This window comes from Salvelinus sp. IW2-2015, linkage group LG4p, assembly GCF_002910315.2.
Source record: "Salvelinus sp. IW2-2015 linkage group LG4p, ASM291031v2, whole genome shotgun sequence".
Classification (NCBI taxonomy): domain Eukaryota; kingdom Metazoa; phylum Chordata; class Actinopteri; order Salmoniformes; family Salmonidae; genus Salvelinus; species Salvelinus sp. IW2-2015.
The window spans coordinates 16996268-17016954 of record NC_036841.1 but is presented as its reverse complement, the minus strand read 5'-3'; the positions used below and the strand labels follow the sequence as shown (position 1 = coordinate 17016954).

The following is a 20687-nucleotide window of genomic DNA, read 5'->3' as shown; positions in this document are numbered from 1 at the left end:
CCCTCACAAACCCAGCACTAACACTCTACCCTTCTTTATTCCTCTCTCACGTATAGAGTAAATGCAAGAACTCCCATGGAGAAACGGTGCCAAAAAATGAGCTAAGACTCAAATCTACTACAGCGTCGACGGGAATCGTTTTTTTTCTCTCTCCCATTACAGTAACCAGGGACGTCGCTTCCTGCCATATTGTGATCTCACGCAAGCTGCCTTTTGTGGTCGTTTCTGAAACAGCAAAGCAAGGGTATAACGTTACAGACCGCGGTGTTGATAATAATCTAAAACTCTCAGTATATTAACACTATTTTAGTTAATTTGTCAGTATAACATTAATATTTTACACTGTAACTAAGCGCTATTGCACTGGTGGTGTCTCCATGTTGTGCTTAGCTCAGCCACCTTTCCACATAGCGAGCGAATTCGATGTAACGTTACGTGCATTATGGTTTGTATGCTGTTTCATTCTAACGATTTGGAGAATGTTAGGCTATATAACGGGGAGAATGTGAAGACAAAATGAGTTCTGCATATGAAGCGTTTATAGGGGTCATTTATGGTGTGGTCTATATGAAATTATTGAGAAGGATCATGGTTCCATGGTTGCATAGAAGCCATGCAGTATAGGTGTAGTCTACTGTCAGCATTAAATGACAGAATAAAAAGTACATTGCATTATGCAGACACAATTCTAGGTACTGGAAATGTGGTATTATTGCTGTAGCAATACTTGATAGCCTACGGTAGCAATTCTAGAAGGGAGCATAGGCCTATACTTAAATGGAGCATCAATTTGAAGGATCTCTGTAGCTCATTTGGCTGCAATTTATAGTTAAGGTTACAATCTAGGTCAAAGTATTGGCTGAAGAGAACTAGGGCAATCCAGTCCATGTATGGGAGACACACTGCACCTAGTTGCTTGATGTTTGAATATAATGTAATAAACTAGACTACAGCCTCTAAAGCCTATCACAGCCATCTGAAGTGCTTAGAAACCCTTTTTTTTTTTTAAGGACTCATTTTACATTCCTGTGTTTTCTGTGTATTTCAGCTATTCCAGCAGCTGGCCATTACTCTTCCGATGCACATAGGCTGTAGCTCTTTACAGATGGGGTCCTGATGTTTATGGACAGGCTTTCTGAATAGAGAGCTCCATCCTATACCTTCTCCTTTCCCTGAGCCAGACGAGCGCAGCAAGAGGTGCCATGCGGGTGAGTTTCTGCCAGGGCCTTCTGACTGGAGCCATCGCTCTGAACCTGCTCATCCTCTACTACGTCTCCCAAGCCCAGCAGCAGATGATGGAGAAACGCCGGGACCCAGGAAGGGGCTCCAGGAAGGCTGCCTTACCTGCTTCCGGGCTGGAGGGCGGCATGGGGGGCCTGGTAGGGGTTGGCGCGGGGATGGTTGGCGCTGGAGGTGTCGGGGGAGAGGGGAACAGCCACGGCCCTCGTGTGACTGTCCTCCTACGGGAGTTTGAGAATTTTGAGAACTACGTCGGTGATGTGGCACGCTCCTTCCAGCACCAGAGACCTGAGCTGCCCTTCTTGGCTGTGTCTGACACCCCGCCCTACCCCCCTCTGTCTCTCCCCGAGGGGGCCCGTCTCCTGGTGCTCTCCCCCAGCCCCGAGCAGCCCCCGCAGGCCCACCGACCAGAGTTCCACGTCCAGACAGAGTTTGTGCTGCTGGTGCCCGACGGGGTGGAGCTGGAGCAGGGCCGGGCTGTGGAGAGGCTGATCCGGGAGCTGGAGGGGGAGGGTGGGGGGCCCGTGAGGCTGGTGGCTTCCCCAGTGTTGGCACGCTCGGCCGTTCAGTGCCTGCACCTGCGGGTCAGTCTGAGAGAGTGGACGGCCACCTATTCCACAGCGGCGTCTGGGAGCAGTGGTAGCGTGTGTTCAGCCCTTCAGGGGGACGTGGTGGTCCTCATCCGCTCTGAGGACCTCTTCAACCTGTCTGTCCCACTGGGGAGGCCACTGCTGCCCTCGCTCTTCATCCAGACCTCCCTGCATGGCTGGAAGGTCAAGCTTCTGGAGAGCCCCGGCTTCTCCCCCAGCCACCGGCCTCTCTTCAGCTCAGCCCACAACCAGTGGAAGGCAGACAGTCATCTGAAGGAGGCCACTAGCCGGCTGATGAGGAACTTTGGGCTGAAGCGTCTCCTACTGGCTGATGGGAAGGAGCAGTGGCACGGCTGTGGGAAGGAGACGGAGCGTTGCTTCGGTACGGTCCGGGACGACACCCCTGAGTACCTGTACCTGGAGCGCTGGACACCTCCATGCTGCCTGCGCGCCCTCCGCGAGACCACCAAGTATGTGATCAACATCCTGGAGAGCTCTGGGGTGCGCTACTGGCTGGAAGGAGGCTCCCTGCTGGGGGCGGCCCGCCACCAGGACATCATCCCCTGGGACTATGACGTGGACCTGGGCATCTACCTGGAGGACGTGCCTAACTGTGACTACCTGAAGAACCTGGACTCTGGTTCTCTGGTGGACGCCAACGGCTATGTGTGGGAGCGGGCAGTGGAGGGGGACTTCTATAGGGTGCAATACAGTGAGGCTAACCACCTCCACGTGGACCTGTGGCCCTTCTACCCGCGAAACGGCGTCATGACCAAAGACACGTGGATGGAGCACAAACAGGATGTGGAGTTCCCCGAGCACTTCCTGCAGCCGCTAGTGCAAATGCCATTCGCCGGCGTCACCGCCTACGGCCCGAACAACCACCGCGCCTTCCTGGAGCTCAAGTTTGGGGAGGGGGTCATCGAGAACCCCCAATACCCCAACCCTGCCAAGAAGAGGCTGGATAGGAGCCGGCTGTGAGGGAGGGGTGTGGCTGGGACCTTTGGAGTTTATGTTGCCCACCAAAAGGACAAAACGATTCTAGCCACAACCCAAAACATATACAGTTGAAGTCGGAAGTTTACATACACCTTAGCCAAATACATTTAAACTCAGTTTTTCACAATTCCTGACATTTAATCCTAGTAAAACATCCCTGTCTTAGGTCAGTTAGGGTCACCACTTTATTTTAAGAATGTGAAATGTCAGAATAATAGTAGAGAGAATTATTTATTTCAGCTTTTATTTCTTTCATCACATTCCCAGTGGGTCAGAAGTTTACATACACTCAATTAGTATTTGGTAACATTGCCTTTAAATTGTTTCACTTGGGTCAAACATTTCAGGTAGCCTTCCACAAGCTTCCCACAATAAGTTGGGTGAATTTTGTCCCATTCCTCTTGACAGCTGGTGTAAATGAGTCAGGTTTGTAGGCCTCCTTGCTTGCACATGCTTTTTCAGTTCTGCCCACACATTTTCTATAGGATTGAGGATAGGGCTTTGTGATGGCCACTCTAATACCTTGACTTTGTTGTCCTGAAGCCATTTTGCCACAACTTTGGAATTATGCTTGGGGTCAATGTCCATTAGGAAGACCCATTTGCGACCAAGCTTTAACTTCCTGACTGATGTCTTGAGATGTTGCTTCAATATATCCACTTAATTTTCTCTCCTCATGCTGCCATCTATTTTGTGAAGTGCACCAGTCCCTCCTGCAGCAAAGCACCCCCGCAACATGATGCTGCCACCCCCGTGCTTCACGGTTGGATTGGTGTTCTTCGGTTTGCAAGACTCCACCTTTTTCCTCGAAACATAACGATGGTCAAAGTACGTTCATCTCTAGGAGGCAGAACGCTTCTCCTTCCTGAGCGGTATGATGGCTGCGTGGTCCCATGGTGTTTATACTTGCGTACTATTGTTTGTACAGATGAACGAGGTACCTTCAGGCGTTTGGAAATTGCTCCCAAGGATGAACCAGACTTGTGGAGGTCTACAATTCTTTTTCTGAGGTCTTGGCTGATTTCTTTTGATTTTCCCATGATATCAAGCAAAGAGGCACTGAGTTTGAAGGTAGGCCTTGAAATACATCCACACTTCCAATTGACTCAAATGATGTCAATTAGCCTATCAGAAGCTACTAAAGCCATGACATCATTTTCTGGAATTTTCCAAGCTGTTTAAAGGCACAGTCAACTTCCCACTGGAATTGCGCTACAGTGAATTATAAGTGAAATAATCTGTCTGTAAACAATTGTTGGAAAAATTACTTGTCATGCACAAAGTAGATGTCCTAAACGACTTGCCAAAACTATCGTTTGTTAACAAGAAATTTGTGGAGTGGTTGAAAAACAAGTTTTTAATGACTCCAACCTAAGTGTATGTAAACTTCCGACTTCAACTGTACCTACATGACAGGTCAATTGAAGACTCCTTTCAGAGGTCCATTATTCTGTATAAGCTATAAGTTAAGTATAGAGACAAAGTATTTATACATTCAAAACGGTATTCTGTTTCTCATCATTTTCCAGTACATACATGACCAGGTATTTAGTAAGTAATTACATGGTAAAATGGTAATTACACAGTAATTATATATATTAAAAAATCTATATTTTTGGGGGTACCATTAAGTACAAGGTGGTTATCAATTGTTTTGAATTCTTTGAAGTAGTACCAGGAAGTATTAGCTATTATTACCACATAGTTTCCTAGTAATTTTCAGGTGCTCATCAAAGTGCTACCAGATATCCAATGACATATCCACCACAACATCAGCTGCTGTTAAGCAATATATGACACTATTCAGTGTCGATAGCTGTGTTATTATTGATGTTATGAGTATAAATGTGTTGGTCAATTGTGTCCTAAAGCTAAAGATTTATTTCATGGAGTACATGTGCGGATGTGTTGCACGGATGCACTTTCTTATTTGAGATTTGTGTACTTCATGTTCAGTGTATGACTTTTGACCTTTTGAACTGTCGACTGATGCCACCGGGTAGGCCTTGGCATGTTCCATCAGCATGCCGATTATGGCCGTCCCATTTCCCAGTGGTAAAATGAGGAGCTTTCTCTTCAACTCTGACTCGGATATTCACGTGAGGCCTTGGATAAATCTCTATCAGTCCATGCGGGTGCATTCAAATCCCAGGTATGAATTAGCAAAAAGGAAACTATCCACTAGTTTATCCAATATTCTAAATTAAATGTGTGTGTGTGTGTCATCTGTTGAGTGTTGCTGTCACATTTGTGTCCTGCCTTGACTGGAATGTAAAAAGTCATCTGAGTTGTGAGTGAAAGACTGATGTGTTGTTTTGCTTGACCTGTCATTTTACAAGTGAGGAAAAAGGCTCAAAACTCACCAGCACATTAACCAGAATCTTGCTGTCAATGTGTGTCACTATATCATGGACTGAAAAAAAAAAGATTTATAACACCACTGTTATTTGTGTTTCGTCATTTGAGGTTTATGGATTTGATGAGACAGCTTTGTATACATTCCAGTTTTTCAGGAATCATTAAAAAAAAAAAAATACCAGGAGGACCTAAAGCTTTCTTTGGTTTTGACAAAAATAGCAGGGTTTCGTATGCAACTCCCCTGTCTCACCAGCAGGTGGCAGAAGAGCCTTGGACATTGAATGGGTAACTTATGAATATTGCCGTGGTAAAGTCACTAGCTGCAAAATCCCCCTGACAAAATATATCCAACTAAATTGCGTTTCTGAATCCTACATTGATAAGCTAAATCCAAATACAAGAACACCATAACGCACTTCAGTGTACTCAATATACTTCCGTATTTTCCTTCCTTCCCTCGGGATGTAAAGTTGAACCGTTGGCTGAATTCAATTGGGAGGGGTGTAAAGGTACCACATTGCTAACAGAAGAACAGGTCTAATAGGAGACCCAGGAATGTCACTGTAGTAAGATTTACCCTAAATGTCCCCGGTTGTAAAACCTAATGCCAGCCATTCTTCCACTGACAGAAGGGGCCATATAGCACTGAACCTCATGATTATATGAAACCGCTCAGCGCCGGTTAGTGTGGGATCAATAAATTGGGCGGTTTCCCAACTTGTGTGTGTACTGTGTACCCCACCCAGGTGGGCGATGTAATATTATAATGTTGGTGACTGCATTGTGTGTGTGTTGGGAAAGTCTGAAGTTCCATTAGAATGAATAGAAGGACATTCTTTACAGGCCTCTACGTCAACACCTCATGGAGGCAGGACACAGTACCAGGTAGTCTGTGTAAGGTGTTCATTCATGGGCATCGCCATTAACTACTACCTGACAAACACGTCTGGTCTGGAGGGCCTAGTCACAATGTGTCATATACACTGAGTGTACAAAATGCCATAGACTGACTAGGTGAATACAGGTGAAAGCTATGATCCCTTATTGATATAACTTGTTCAAATCAATTTCAAATCAGTGAAGATGAAGCGGAGGAGACAGGTTACAGAAGGATTTTTAAGCCTCGAGACAATTGAGACATGGATTGTGTATGTGTGCCATTCTGAGTGTGAATAGCCTTTGCACGGGGTGCGATAAGTGTCCCAAGGGACATCCAGCCAACTGTGTGCAGCATTGGAGTCAACATGGGCCAGCATCCCTGGGGAATGCTGTCGACACCTTGTAGAGTCCATGCCCCGTGACGAATTGAGGCTTTTCTGAGGGTGAAAAGGGTTGCAACTCAATATTAGGAAGGTGTTCCTTACACATCACAAAAGTTGATGTATATTCAGTGCATGTACACATCCATTACCATTAATTGTGGTCTTCTGTAGGTAGAGCATGGCGTTTCCAACGTCATGGTAACGGGTTTGATTTCCGGAGCCACCCATACGTAAAATGTATGCACGTATGTCTAAGTCACTTTTATCCAAAGTGCCTGCTAAATGACATACATTATAGTATTATATAATAATTAGAAACGTGAAACAAGATGTCAACAAGTGAATACTAATAAAAAGTATTTTATTTTTTAGAACTAACGGATTACATTCAGAGCCCACCCAGAGCAACACCGTGGTTCTCTACAGCTCTGATAAATGTCATCAAGTAACCATGGTGTCTGACCACACATATATATCTGTACACACGCTGACTCACACACACACAACGTGGTGACGTCACTCCGAAGACCTTGTGGAATGATAAGCATTTCTTTACAGCATTGCATAAAACATCAAAGACAGACAGCAGGGAGAAAAGGCTGCAGAACCAAAGGTGGCATCAAAGGTTCAAAAGTGGTTTTGCAAAAAAAAAAAAAAAATTATGTACATCTCAAAATAGGATGCTGCCCCTTTAAGACAATTGTTCCAAACGAGATATCAACCTGGCTGATACAGTAAACTGTATTTTTGTAGCTTTCTTTTTGCAGACTATCCACCGGTAGCCAGCATATTGCTAGTATGTCCACTATTGAAGGTTTACCTTTGTAAACCACTTTCCCTGAAATAAATAAACTCAGAGAGTAGATTGATAGTCGCTTCTTTTTCGCTCAGGAAAATGGTTGTTTTCATTGGTAGCCTGCGACAGAGCAGGTAAATGTTGAACTGGAACTCAAGTAACTGGCCAAGTAGATGCTGCTACTTTGAAAGTGTTAATCGTACTGGCGCAAATGGGGTCTCGCCACACGTTTTCAGGCGGCTCGTTGCATTCTTCTAGGGCAAGTCTTCATTGTCAGCCTTGGATGATGTCAGCTAAAACTGGATAATCCGAGAACTGATTCAAGCCCTACGATAGGGGGTGTATCATTTCAATACACGCGGTGAGGTTAGGAAACCAAATCTTCAGAGAAAAGGCGAGGAATTGTTCAAGCTACAATCCTTAGTCGCTAAATACATTTTCGGACATATAAATTAATGATACAGTGTACCCATTGATTCTTGAAGAATATAATTTAGAAATGCTCATGAGTTTAGTTCAACCCCAATTAAAAGCTTTTTATACTCCAAACTAAGTATTTGTAGACAAACACTGTACAGCCTCAAAACATAGTTAAAACTACCATTTTGATATCATGGATGGTCAGTCCTTGCATACTCTTGCTTCGAATTTCTCCAGGCCCATCCCTCAGCTTTTTACCAAAACACAGGCAGTGACAGACACAGTATGGATTTCCTCTCAGCGGTATGGACTGACCCGATCAACGCTGGACGGATGGGTATCACAAATGAGCGGACCACAGGACACATTGTCTGAACTAACCGCAACAGAGAAAGACCTGAACAGAAGCAGTAGGTACATACGCACACAAACAAATAACCGTTGGCCAAAAGAAGAAAAAAAATCTTTCGAGTATAAAAAGCTATTACCAACAAATGATTAAAACATCAAATAACTAGCAAAAATACACTTCAAAATAATTTAAATAAGTCTGCAAATAAAACATTTTTAAAAGCTGTGCTAATGGTTTCGGTAAGGGACATGCTTCACTTGACGAAGGGAAGCCGGTTTGGAGACAATTTAAAAACAGTAGAACTGACACAAAAAGAGGATCATGTCAGAGTACGTTCCTACTCAGCCACTGGCCTCGTCTGCTTTGGAGCCCATCAAAAAGCAATGAAATAAAACACAAATTGATAAAATGGCTTACAGCCAATAACAATTGCTTTAAAAATACACCTTTGTCATAGAGACTATTTGAATTTCATAATTTCTTCCCTCTATAAATTAATTTGCCTCAGAGACTTACCCCACTCATCTTCCCGCGCTTCTCCCGAAAGTCCTAAGCCCCAAAAAACATAGGACATGCAACATCCTGTTACTGCGACCCCTAGCCTAGTGAGGGCACACGGAGTGAAACACCCATAGAATTAGCAACTAGAACGGTCGTGAACCTTCTTATCAAGGTCCAAAATTCAGCCATGTTGGTCAGGGTCAACTAAGGTTTGCCAGCGCTGTGGTAAGACAGTGTAAAACAAAAATGATTGCTCTGCACTGTATGTGTCTATTAGCTATCTAGTAAGCTAGACAGTTTGAGGAATGATTCTAGAAATGTTTCAAATTAACTGCGAATATGCCAATATTCCATTTAAACAATGCAGTCAATCCACAGCCATACCACTGGCTCAAATCAGTTGATGATAAGACCGTAAATGCAACGGGTTCTGATATTGTATCATATAATAGCACTTACAGCTTTCCAAGAAAACAAAATCTGAGACATTTATGGTCTGTTTACATATATTTTAGAGGCTATGTATACAGAAACTGTATAATATGTTAATAATTCAGGGTGACAGCATTTCTATAGCACAATTTCTGATACATCACATGCTTTACTTCTCCCCCTGCCTGAGTAAAAGCAGGAAATACATCACCTATGCCTCTACTGTCATTAATTCCAATTAGACTGGTTTTGGATTTCTCCCTGACCAAGATGGCTGCCATTGTGTCCCATTATGGAACTGAGAGAGATTATGACATATCCTATTCAATTACTAGAGTGGGCCCTCTACGGCAACACCTCTCACACATTCTTGTAACATTGTAAAAAAGTTTGGACTGTGCAAAAACGAGAGATTGTAAGAACATGGGGGCCCTCTTGTGCTTGAGCCCCGGAGTGACTAACTGAAATGACACAGTAACAGATTGGAAGCATTGACCAGAGCCACATTGGTGTGTGTGATTTTACAGCGAGCTCGTGTGAGAAAGGTCCTTTTTCCAGCAGTGGAACATCACTGAGGATTTAACTTCATTTGGTGCATCTTATGTAACAACATAGGAATCTTCATCATCTACTCTCACAGAGTGCAGTGAGATAATTAGTGTAGGCTACTTCATACACAGAAAAACCATACTGTACATGGGAATTGATATAGAATACAGGGAGATATTTACCTTTAAGTTTGCCTGCTGTTATAAATTTTGACAAAAATATTTAAAAAGAGAGGAAGTCAAGGCCAGCTCTACTGAACCAAAGCAGAAAAAAAAAAATGGGAGGCAAAGGATTCCAAACTAGAGTCCTTAACAATAAAAAACTTCCTCGTTAAAATCTGAACAGCCTCTGTTCACACTCTCCTTCCCCCTCCCCCCCAACCTGGTTCTCTTAGTCTCTCTTAGAAAGAGAGAAAACACAAGGAGAAGAATTGTCTATGAATGGAAGTCAAAAAAGGTCCTCTCCCCTCCTTTCTGCATGGAGGGGGGGGGGGGGGGTCACGTATGGAGAGGCTAGATTGAAGGGTCATCGATGACACGGTAGTGAACCATCTACATGACGGACTCTTTCGCAGAGCCGCGAGCCGCCGCCTTCTCGTCGACCGCACCCTGCTTCTCCTTCTCCCCGATGAGGGCGCGTGCTCCGGCACGGCGGGGTGCCATCCTCCATCTTTACCTCGTTTAGCTCCTCCTCGGGCTTGGCAGAGCGGTCCACATACCACTGCAGCAGCCCGGCTCCGAAGGCGTCGCCCTCCACGTTCAGAACGGTGCAGGTACGGTCACTGGAAACAAGAGAAATTGTCCATTCTCGGTTAAACCAGTCAAACCCAGGTTTTTCACCATATCCATAACTACGTCATGTCAATGCTGTGTCAAGTGTGTGAAGCAGACACAACGGTCATGGCTGTTATGACATGTATATGACAGTATTATAGAGGCCTTGATGATGGAAGAGCCGTTCCAATAGAACTGCAACATGAGGTACTCACACGAGCCAGTCGACGGCGAGGATGAGGGAGATGTCGTGGTGGGCAGTCCCACTGCCTCCAGGATGATGGCCAGCGTCAGCACGCCCCCAGCGGGGATCCCTGCTGCTCCCACACTGGACGCCGTGGCTGTCACTCTGACAGAGGGGGGGGGGGGGGGACGACACGGGAGAATTAGTCACTCAAGAACACAGCGTTTCCTAAAACCTCGCCTAGCAAGTTTGACCCAAGCTTTATACAAGTCTGTTTCGTACGTTGTGTGGTGTGTATACTGTAGCTACTAATCTGAATTTGCTCCACTTTACCCAACACAACTGCCCTTCTGAATTGGACTGGATTGAATCGAATCAAACTGACTAGAGAAGAGCGGGACTCACAGGATGGTGAAGACTTGGATGAAGTTGAGCGGGATGTTGTTGAGCTGAGCGATGAAGACGGCCGCCACACACTGGAAGAGCGCTGCACCGTCCATGTTCACGGTGGCCCCGATGGGCAGGATGAAACGACTGATGTGCTTGGACACGCCGTTGTTCTCCTCCACGCACTTCATCATCAGGGGCAGAGTGGCAGAGCTGAGAGAGAGAGAGTGTGTGAGGGGCTAGCTGTAAATTAACTGGTAACATGTTGTTACATAGCATTGGAATAATTGTATTTGAACTGCAGAGTAATGGAGTTGAGCGTTTTTTGGCACGGTATAAGAGCAACACTGGTATAAGAGTAATTAAGGCTTATCATCCTCTCTAGTATGGTCATCTAGTGACTACAACCGTACCTGGAGCTGGTCCCAAAGCTTGTGGCCAGAGCGGTGAAGATGCCCCACAGGAAGGTGTAGGGGTTCTTGCGGGTGATGATAAAGTAGATGCCCGGCAGGACCAGCAGGCCGTGGACGGCGTGGCCAACGATACAGCAGGCGATGTACTTGCCCAGGCTGGCAAACAGCGTGCCCACATCCTCCATCTCCACGATCTTCCCTGCTACCAAGAACATGATACCAAGGGGGGCATACCTGGAGAGAGGGAGAGGAGGGTTACCATTGTGAATTTGTAAAGACGCAAATACAATAAAAGTACGAAAATGATCATAAAAATAAAATAAAAAAATGCATCAATATTACCACATGTGATGCTAGTACCAATACAACAGTGACGTTGGGCCTTTGAAAAACACAATTGAAATACCATATTATTCTAACAATTACGAGTTGACGTGAAGGATAACAAACGCGGGGTGGCAAAACTCATATCACGCATGTATCCTCTCCCACCTCTATTCCCGACAGTGCTGTTGGGGAAAGGACTCCCTTACCACATGATCCAGGACACCAGCACCATGGTGGCCTCGTTGAAGGAGTTGAAGAACTTGATGAGGATCTCTCCCTCCTCTCCCAGCTTCCTCAGGGCTACACCAAACACTATGGCAAACACCACCAGTCCTAGGATGTTCATACCGTCCTGGTCCGTGCCAAAGGGAACCTAGACACACACAATATCTCAGGTCAGCGTGAGTGATGCATTTTAGACGCGTTTAAACTGCCAACAGCCATTAGAACGTCAAATGTGACATCCTATATAGATTTCCAACTCATTTTGGCATTTAAGTCTACTCGCCTTCTCAACTGTGATGTTGGGCAAGCCATTAGTGCCATTCTTGGTCACAAACGTGTAGCTGGTAGCGTACTGCAGACAGAGGAAAATATTTCATTAGTACACCGATGAAAGACATGTTCTGTTTAACTAATTATGTGGATTCCAAAAAAGCCTAAAAGGAATAATCCACACACATCCGTATTTGTTTAATTAGTCCACTGTTAATGCAGTCCCGACATGTTTCACATGTCCGCCATCAAGTTGTCAAGATATAGGACTTTCAAAAAGCAAATTGTAACTTGCCACGTCATCATGATGATGCGTTTTGTGGTAAATTACAATTTGCTTTTTGAAAGTTCTAGATCTTGAAAACTTGATTGCGGACATGCAAAACATGTTGGGACTGTATCAACAGTGGACTAATGGGGGGGATACCAAAAGATAGTTTGAGTGGATTATTCCTTTAAGTCTCGGTTTCGCTCAGCCTCGCTCGTTCTATTATACGTGTGGCACAAGAGGATACTCACAGACTGAAAGGCAGCAGACACCAAGTTGGAGGGGAAGATGTTTCTGGAAGACAGAACAAAAGACACATTCAGTACACTACACGGGAACAGTGACCCTAATGATGATCAGAAACCACAGCTAGAAACCAAAATGTCGGGGATTACAGGAAGTGAAGTATTCAGTCATTTCAGCGACGAGGGACACAGGTGCTAGTGCAGGTGTGTGACAACCAGGGCTAAAATGTACTTTGTTTTCTGGTGAGTAACAGTATACATGCAGCCCTGTGCCCTTTAGTGTGCTACAAGAGGTAGAAGTTACCATGGGACATTCACCTACAGTAATTTGAGTTTTCCCCCTTAAATGGTTACAGCTTGAATCCTTATTTGAAACCGTAACTAAGCTTTCTTCGCACCTCTGTTTAACTAAAAAGCTATGGGATGGGGCTGAAGAAATGTATCCACTCAAATGCATACAGAGCTATGGATGCAAGAACTGACCCGTTTTAACCATGCTTTGATGCTATTCAGTGTTTGTTTACATTTATGTTGTAAAATAAGCTTATATATTTTGGGTTCTGATGGGGTCAAACTAAACGCATGAGGAATTTATAAATTAAATTCTTCAATAATCAATGGGTGTGTGTGTGTGTGTGCATATAAATACATTTATCATTCCAAAAATTGAATTTGGGAAAGGTAAACTGATCCTAGGTCTGTGACTAAAAGTTAACAGCCCACGGGATACAACCACTAACTGACCTCCTTGTTCTAACTTCTAAGCGATCTTTCCAGGATTCCTTTATGCCAACTCGATGCCTAGAACCTTGGGCACCAAAATCTCACGAGGGAGCCAACCACGAGTGTTGTCATGTGGAAATAGCAGGGAGCATTTCAGTGTTTTAATCCTCCAACTGCCCCCAAAACTGTTGCTGCTGGGATTACAGGTCCAAACCAAGACCTGCCAAGAGGGGTGGGCAGATTACTGCTCTACAATACAGTACACACCTCAGTGGAGTTGCTGTACCACCCCTCAAAGCCACATATTGGCGAACATGGTGGGCAACTCTCCTCAGAGCACTAAGCCACCCCCACCCTTCCCTTTTAGTCAACCTCCATATGGATTTAGACTAATGAGGGATTAACTTCTTTCATGCTTTTATCCTGTATCTCTTTCTGACCTGGACACAGGCGGGCGGGACAGGAAACAATGCATTGTGGGATTAAACGGTCGCACCATGTGACCGAGGATAGAATAACTCGAGATAGAAGTTGCCCTGTAACCACATTTCTAGGAAGGTGACCTGTATCAGTAACAAACCCTGTCAATAAAAAAAAAACTCAATTTCCATGCGTTGTTGCAGGACTTGGTCAAACAGGGAAAGGAAATGCACTCTCTAGAACCCTCTGTCGCTCTGGATGGGAGTGAAGGTTCCGCGGTAACAGGAAGCAAAGACGTTAACGTGGCTGTCAGATTTCCCCTCGACGCCCCGAGCAGCACAACCGTCTGCCCGCCCAAAACTCACATCTCTGTTTAGATTTAGTGACCGGCTGACTCCACCTACCCCCTCCATTTCCCTATTTATACTTCCCGTTACGCCGTGTCATGACAACCCAATGCCACCACAGCCATTAGAGCTAAATTAACATAGCCACGGCTAGACGGAAGAACATTGGGTGATGGTTGGAATAGACAGACGGAAAAAGAGGACAGGGCTGCAGGTGTAGGCCTAATACACCCACCCTGACGCGTACAGACACACCCTAAAAACAAAACATTCGGTGTGGCAGCCGTATTTATGCCAAAGACCCAAGGAAGGCTTCTCTCGTTTCAGACATTGTGCATCTCCAGTCCTGACATTCTCTGCATTCTTATTTAGTAAGTCACTGCCTTGTTCCTTCCCTACCCCAGTCCTACAGAGATCCCTAATTGACGCACTCCCTCCTCTCAAAGCGAGACTCTGTCCATGAACACTAAACTACTGTGAATGTGCAACAGCACTCATTTAAAACATTAACCCAGCTCTGTCGGGGTCCACTTTTGGAATGCGATGAGCGCAGACGCCATCCGTCTCCATGTCATATTCCTGCAGTTGACATTTTGCCATCAATGCTGTGTACACACTTGCGTAACAGCAAGTTGATACTGTATTTGCATATCGGTGTTTAGATTTACATTCCCGCGGGGTTCGAGTAATGAGCAAAGGGTCACAACGACACAGCGTGCCTGATCTTCTCGGTACACGTGGAGCACGGTGATGGGTGTGTCGTGTTTACACCCTGCTGGGTGGCGTAGACCTCAGCAATTCAGTGTTGTTGACATGTCGCTTTTATGGCCACCCGAGAACGCCTCTACCTGGTCAAACCGGATCTGCGACTGCGTGTGTAACGTGGCAACCATTACGGCGGCACCTTATTTGCATACCAGTGTGAAAACACACCCCATCCTGGCCCTCTCTAGACCTATAAGAACCCACGGGTCCCTCCTGGCTGTGCGTGGCTAACTGACGCAGATGGTAGACACCCTCTCAGTCACTCCTGAAATACTGCTCAGGGAGGTGAGCTAAATGCCACAGAGACAGCGAGAGAACGCATGTCACAGCGTAGGAGGGGGGGGGGGGGGGGCGCAGGCCAGTGAGGATGGCTGATGCAACACGCCCGATACCTTACCTCCACCTTTCTTTGTTCGGAAGCGTTATAAAATGATCCCCATTCAAATCCCAATGAATAGTACTACTGCCCTTCTCTCTGGCTCTTAATGCCGTCTACACATGAACCGCTACGGTCCGTCGTCCTGTATGTTTGTCTCGGTGTTTAGCCTCAGGGTTAGACTAATAAAGTACAACACCGCCTGCATAGGGGCACCTGTGAACGAAGCATTGAACTGACAAGTGGGAAAGCAAACGGATGAAAGCCAGGTGGAGATAAGCAGCGGAGGCTGCTGAGGGGAGGACGGCTCATAATAACGCCTGGAACGGAGCAAATGGAATGGCATCAAAACACATGGAAACCATGGAAACCATGTGTGATGTATTTGACACCATTGCACTAATATTGCTCTAGCTATTACCACAAGCCCATCCTACCAGATTAAGGTGCCCCCAACCTCCTGTGGAGATAAGATAAGGTAAGCAAAGTACAACAGGAAGTGAAGGTGAGTGAGTTATCGTACCCGGTCGGGAAATTTGATGCCTTGTTCCTCTTCAAACCTCAGGACCGGTTAAAGCCGGTAAGTTATTGAGGTCATTTGTAACTATGAGAACCGGCCACAACTTTTTGTGATATTGTGTTAGTATGTACGCGAGAGAACGGAGGAGTGCGAGAGGAGGGAGTGAAAGACAGTGTGTGCGAGCGTGCATGCTTTAAAGGGCTCCTCGTTTCCCCTGTAGTGAACCGCTCCTCGGCCCGGCTCTGCTTGTTGCCAAAACGGGACCCCGACAGAGAGTGGTCACATATTATGCAAGAGCGAGTTATGTCATAATGACAACTATAGGTGAAGGAATTACAATCCCATTTATAGAAGGATTATAAATTAACAATATTCATTGCCCCAATACCCCCACCCGTGTAATCTGGCTTTAACGGTTTTCCTGGACTCGGACCTAGGGATCTGGACTAGATGGAGGCTGATCACAATGAATGTTGATGTTTAGAGGTCACACACAATGCTGGACCAGGAGGAACAGAGCAACTGACTGAAAATAAAAAGGGAAAAAAAGAGCGTGTCATTTATAAACGATTTAAAGGTTGAGTATGAGGCTGTGTTTTTGGCTGCTTCCATCTGCCAGGGCAAAATAGTAAATCTGCTTTGCAAGCGAATTGTTTTACAAGAAATTGCTTGTGGAAACTGGCATCAACCCATACTAGGCTACATCAAGGTGTCTGGCTGCATAGTTTTAATTTAGAGACACTACACATGCTTCTCTTTATGAACCCAAAGCAACAGACATAGGCCTAATTAAGGTTGCGTGAAGAATGGGCCTCCAAATGGATGCAAATAGCCTGAGAGTGGCTCTTTTTAAATGGTGAAAAGCCAAGAGAGCTTTTCTGTAGATTGAGCGTGGTCTAGTCACGTTTCTAATCCTACTGAAAACACAGGGTCCTTTAAATTCAGTTCAAGCTCGGGAGAATAGGCCATTCTTTATTATCCCATTGTTGCATAACATGTGATCGGCTAAATGATTGGCAAGATGTTTAGGTTTTAAAACGCCTAACTAATCTAGCTTAATGACCTGATCTAGGACCAGAGCGGCGGGGGGGGGGGGGGGGGCGGGGGGGGGGGCGGGGGGGGGGGCGGGGGGGGGGGGTTGGTCACATGGTTTGTTAGCTTCTTGTGGCAGCATGACTATGGATGCGTCTGTGGCGCTGGCATTTGTGACAGGTGCACGAATTGCGTTGACAGTTGAGTATTTCCTGTCAACAGTCACCCGTCAGGGGTAACTATGTAAACGCAAAAATAAAGGAGAGCCGCACACTCTAGGAGCTCAGGTGCAAAAATATTTAATTTACCAACGTTTCGACAGGCAAGCTGTCTTCATCAGGGTACAATGGGGCTCTCCTTTATTTTTAAGTGTTCTACTCCGCTAGCCAGCACCTCGCCTAAATAGGTGTGCGTTTCTTTTTCTTCTAAACTATGTAAATGCAACCTGATGCTTTGGAACATCAGCGTATTAAGATGGGTTAAAACAACCAAGGTCCAGTAAATAGTTTGTTATTAGGATATCAGTTCTGTCATAGTAAGGGCTCAATGCAGAATGCCACGGACTTTGCCACATTCCTAGTATATTTTGAGTACGTGCCAACGTGAGGCTTTGGTGACCAACTGTTCACCACTTCCTTTCTAAATCAAAAGACGTGGTGAGGTTTCTTTGAGAGTGTGTGTAGGAGTATGATCAGTGTACAGTAATAATGTACAGTATGTGAGGAACAAAAGATGAGTGGGAAGACACACAATCCCCCACTCATGGCTGTTTTCTCCAGAAGATATTATTTTCTCCCGGCCAGGCAAAAGGACTGCTCATTGCATTGTGCTCGAGAGCCTTTTAGGGCACCAAAGCAGTAGAAGTGTACATTGTAATAAAACTAGACTACACAACCATAATAAAGGAATGCTAATCATTTTGCCCACTGATTCTGTTTGAACTTCCATTACGGTTCATTGACTGGCAAGACAGATAATGTAGAACAGTATTTCTTAGTGTGTCACCCCCAGGAATGGAAAAACGTATTCTGAGCATAGGGTTTTTTCTTGGCGCACATAGCATCATCCAACGAAATTGTCTCAGAGACCTCTTGAAAAAAAAGAAAAAAAAGAAGCATGACAACGTGTGGTAAACCAAGAAAGAACGGAATGTCCAAGAGATCTATCCTCATCTGTGCCCAAAAACACATGGCTGGAACGAATTGTAATGTCCATGTTTGGAAATACAAGTGGTTGTCCCGGAAAGAAAGGGGACAGCCCAAAACCTACTCAGAAGTACCGCCCACGCCTACTACGAAGCACGACAATGTTTCCTACACGTGTGTTGGTGAAAACATGACGCTAAACTAAGCACATGCACGTGTTACATAATATCGCGCATGTAGGCTAAACAAGTTGTAATTTTCTGACGATAGAGGGTTGGAATGACAATAGGGGACTTGACAGACTTGACTGACTGGTCAAGACACGCCATCAGTCGTTAGACACTGAACACACATGGCGGATTAACCTGCTGCATCTTGAGCTGATGCAACTACTGCCCTACGTTACAGCACGAGGTGGCACTGTGTGTGGGTTTTGACAGAGGCGCACGACAAACGGAACCCCAGCCGGTTGGGGAAACTGTGGTTTTAATGAAACTGGATGGCGCGCATGTCGCAAACAGTCCCAGAAAGAAGGACTGACAGTCCCCTGTTTCAAATGTCAAGAGACCTTATTTTTACTGACCCAGCACGAGAGCACTAACAATTTTAAGACAAACTTGTAGTCAGACTGCTTGGCTCGGTTTTCTAATTCATATGTGGAAATGTATGCCTAATTTGGGGGAATAAAGCAACATCCAAAAGAACCCCACTCAAATTCAAACTGGGCTCATTAGCTTGCTGCTGGCTGAGGGGTCTGCCACGTGTGATCATTTAGTCATTGTGACAAATAAGGACGACCCCCAAATGGCTATGTCACATCAGCCTCTCTGTCCCTTTTGCTTAGCCTAAATCACCACCCTGCCACTGCCAAACATTTGAATCTCACCTGATCAGGTCCAAGAATGAGTCCACCACTTCTTTGGTCGGGGGCAGCTTGCCGTCATCCAACAAAATCGGCTTGGAGCCGGTGTTTGATCCGGGGGAGATGATGAACGCCATGATCACCCCGATTGCTGACGCAATTAAGGTGGTGACCAAAAAGAAGAGCATGGCCCAGCCGCCTAGCTTACCCAGGGCTTTGGGGTCGATGCTGGCCGCCCCGGACACCAGGCTGCACACGACCAGGGGGATTATGATCATTTTCAGCAGCCTGATGAGCAGTTCGCCAGGGAAACCCACGTAGAGGATCTGTGTCCTGCTCAGCTCCATGTGGCGCACGCCAAGTCCGATGAACACCCCGATGATCACCCCGGCCACGGTGAGAATCACCAGAAAGTTGGCCATGACTAACCTCTTGATTTTCTCCGTTGTTGTCTCTTTGGAACACTTCTTGTGGCCGAATCCGTTGGCTACCAGCTCATCTTGATGCGCCTCTCCGTTGGATGCCTTCCACTCCATGTTTATCTTTTCTGCCATTGTGCGTACCTTAAAACCTAAACAAAATAATTATATGGAGAGAGAAAATGATAGTCAACGTTTGTTTGACTATAGGATCTGTTAGTGTAGCTGTTGGAGTTAGTAATGAGCTTGTATTGTAGCGAAATGACTCCGGTGAGTTGCTGTGCTTCTCAGCCCGCAATTTATAACCCAACCAGCGCCCGGAAAATGCCGGGTAGCGTCAAGTAGAGGGCGGGCTCATGCAGGTTGGTGACGTCCCCAATCCATTCCTATTCAAACAACCTTTCTAGGCCATCTGTCCTAATACCAAAATAATTCTAAAATCAAATAGAAAGGGAGCAATATCATCTTACATTTTCGAAACCATAACTGCACAATTAACATAATTCAAATGGACAAATAAGTAAACACACAATGAGCAATTCAATCATGCATATTTTTCCTATGATTAATAAATATGTTTCAATGACGAATGAAGTTACATTTTAGCAATTAGAAGTACACGTAAATGAGGGCATCATCCTGAACCTCGATCAGTGTTTCTCAATCCTTCATTGTAGCCTACCACTGCCCTAGATGACACGTTAGGGGTGGATTGCATCAGCATCCGTGATTCAACCTCTCTCGTTCACTCTCAGAAAAAAAAGTTCCGGTAAGGGTATAGAATTGTTCCCAGGTGTACAGAAATATCAAAATACACATCATGTAAATTTCAAGGTACACATATAATCTCACATGGTACTGTGTGGTACCTTTTAGGGTACATGTGCAGATAATCTAGTATAATGGTACAATGTACCCAATATTTGTAATATATAGAAGGTACAATCATCCACACTCAAATTTTTTTTAGAATTGTTTGTTTCAATGTGTGTGTTTTTGCATGCACATAGATTGATTGATTTTATGCTACACAAAGATAAATAACATACATTTTTCAAAACTAATCCAATCCTTTACTGAGATGGTTGTTCCAGTTAAGATGTTTTTGTTAGTCTTATTTATCAATTTATCTGACCTTGACAGTCATTCTAAAAGCAGGTTGCAGGTTATAAAAAATATAAATAAAATTGGATATCCTAACTCTGGCTGGGAATTACATATCACTTTGCAAACCAGCATAATGTGACCTGCCCGATGTGCCTGCAAACCAGGAGATTCAGACCACTGTGTTAGGGTAAATCTAGGCTGTCAAAGTATGTCCTTATGATATGTGTAATGTATTGTCATAAAGAGTATAATTTCAAAGATAAAATATTCTCTTAGACACTCACTTGGTGAAGGCTACAGAACTGAAAGCCATAGGCCGTGTTCGAGAGGATCAAAACCGCAATGTATCATAGGTGCCTTGTGACGGACAGACAATTGATC

At 45.1% G+C, this 20687-nt stretch overlaps 2 protein-coding genes across 3 annotated transcripts; one reads left to right on the top strand and one right to left on the bottom strand.

Moving 5' to 3' along the window:
• Positions 1-155: 155 nt before the first annotated feature.
• On the top strand, positions 156-5274 carry LOC111960617 (ribitol 5-phosphate transferase FKRP-like). Of its 2 annotated transcripts, none has more exons than XM_023982691.2 (2): positions 156-244; positions 1049-5274. In XM_023982691.2, exon 2 carries the CDS (start codon positions 1203-1205, stop codon positions 2808-2810), a length of 1608 nt encoding a protein of 535 aa, XP_023838459.1. In that variant the 5' UTR covers positions 156-244; positions 1049-1202; the 3' UTR covers positions 2811-5274. The 2 variants fall into 2 exon arrangements, with proteins under 2 accessions (XP_023838459.1, XP_023838458.1); XM_023982690.2 differs by having other exon boundaries at positions 156-445.
• Positions 5275-6780: 1506 nt separating this feature from the next.
• On the bottom strand, positions 6781-19560 carry LOC111960616 (neutral amino acid transporter B(0)-like). Its single transcript, XM_023982689.2, is given in 9 exon segments — positions 6781-10279; positions 10487-10523; positions 10526-10620; positions 10861-11055; positions 11256-11489; positions 11789-11955; positions 12091-12159; positions 12597-12639; positions 18805-19560. Coding segments are annotated over 9 exon segments (1626 nt in total). The 5' UTR covers positions 19335-19560; the 3' UTR covers positions 6781-10023.
• Positions 19561-20687: the final 1127 nt, after the last annotated feature.

Coding starts and splice junctions, on each gene's coding strand:
- LOC111960617 (XM_023982691.2), top strand. CDS start 1,203: ATGCGGGTGAGTTTCTGCCAGGGCCTTCTGACTGGAGCCATCGCTCTG.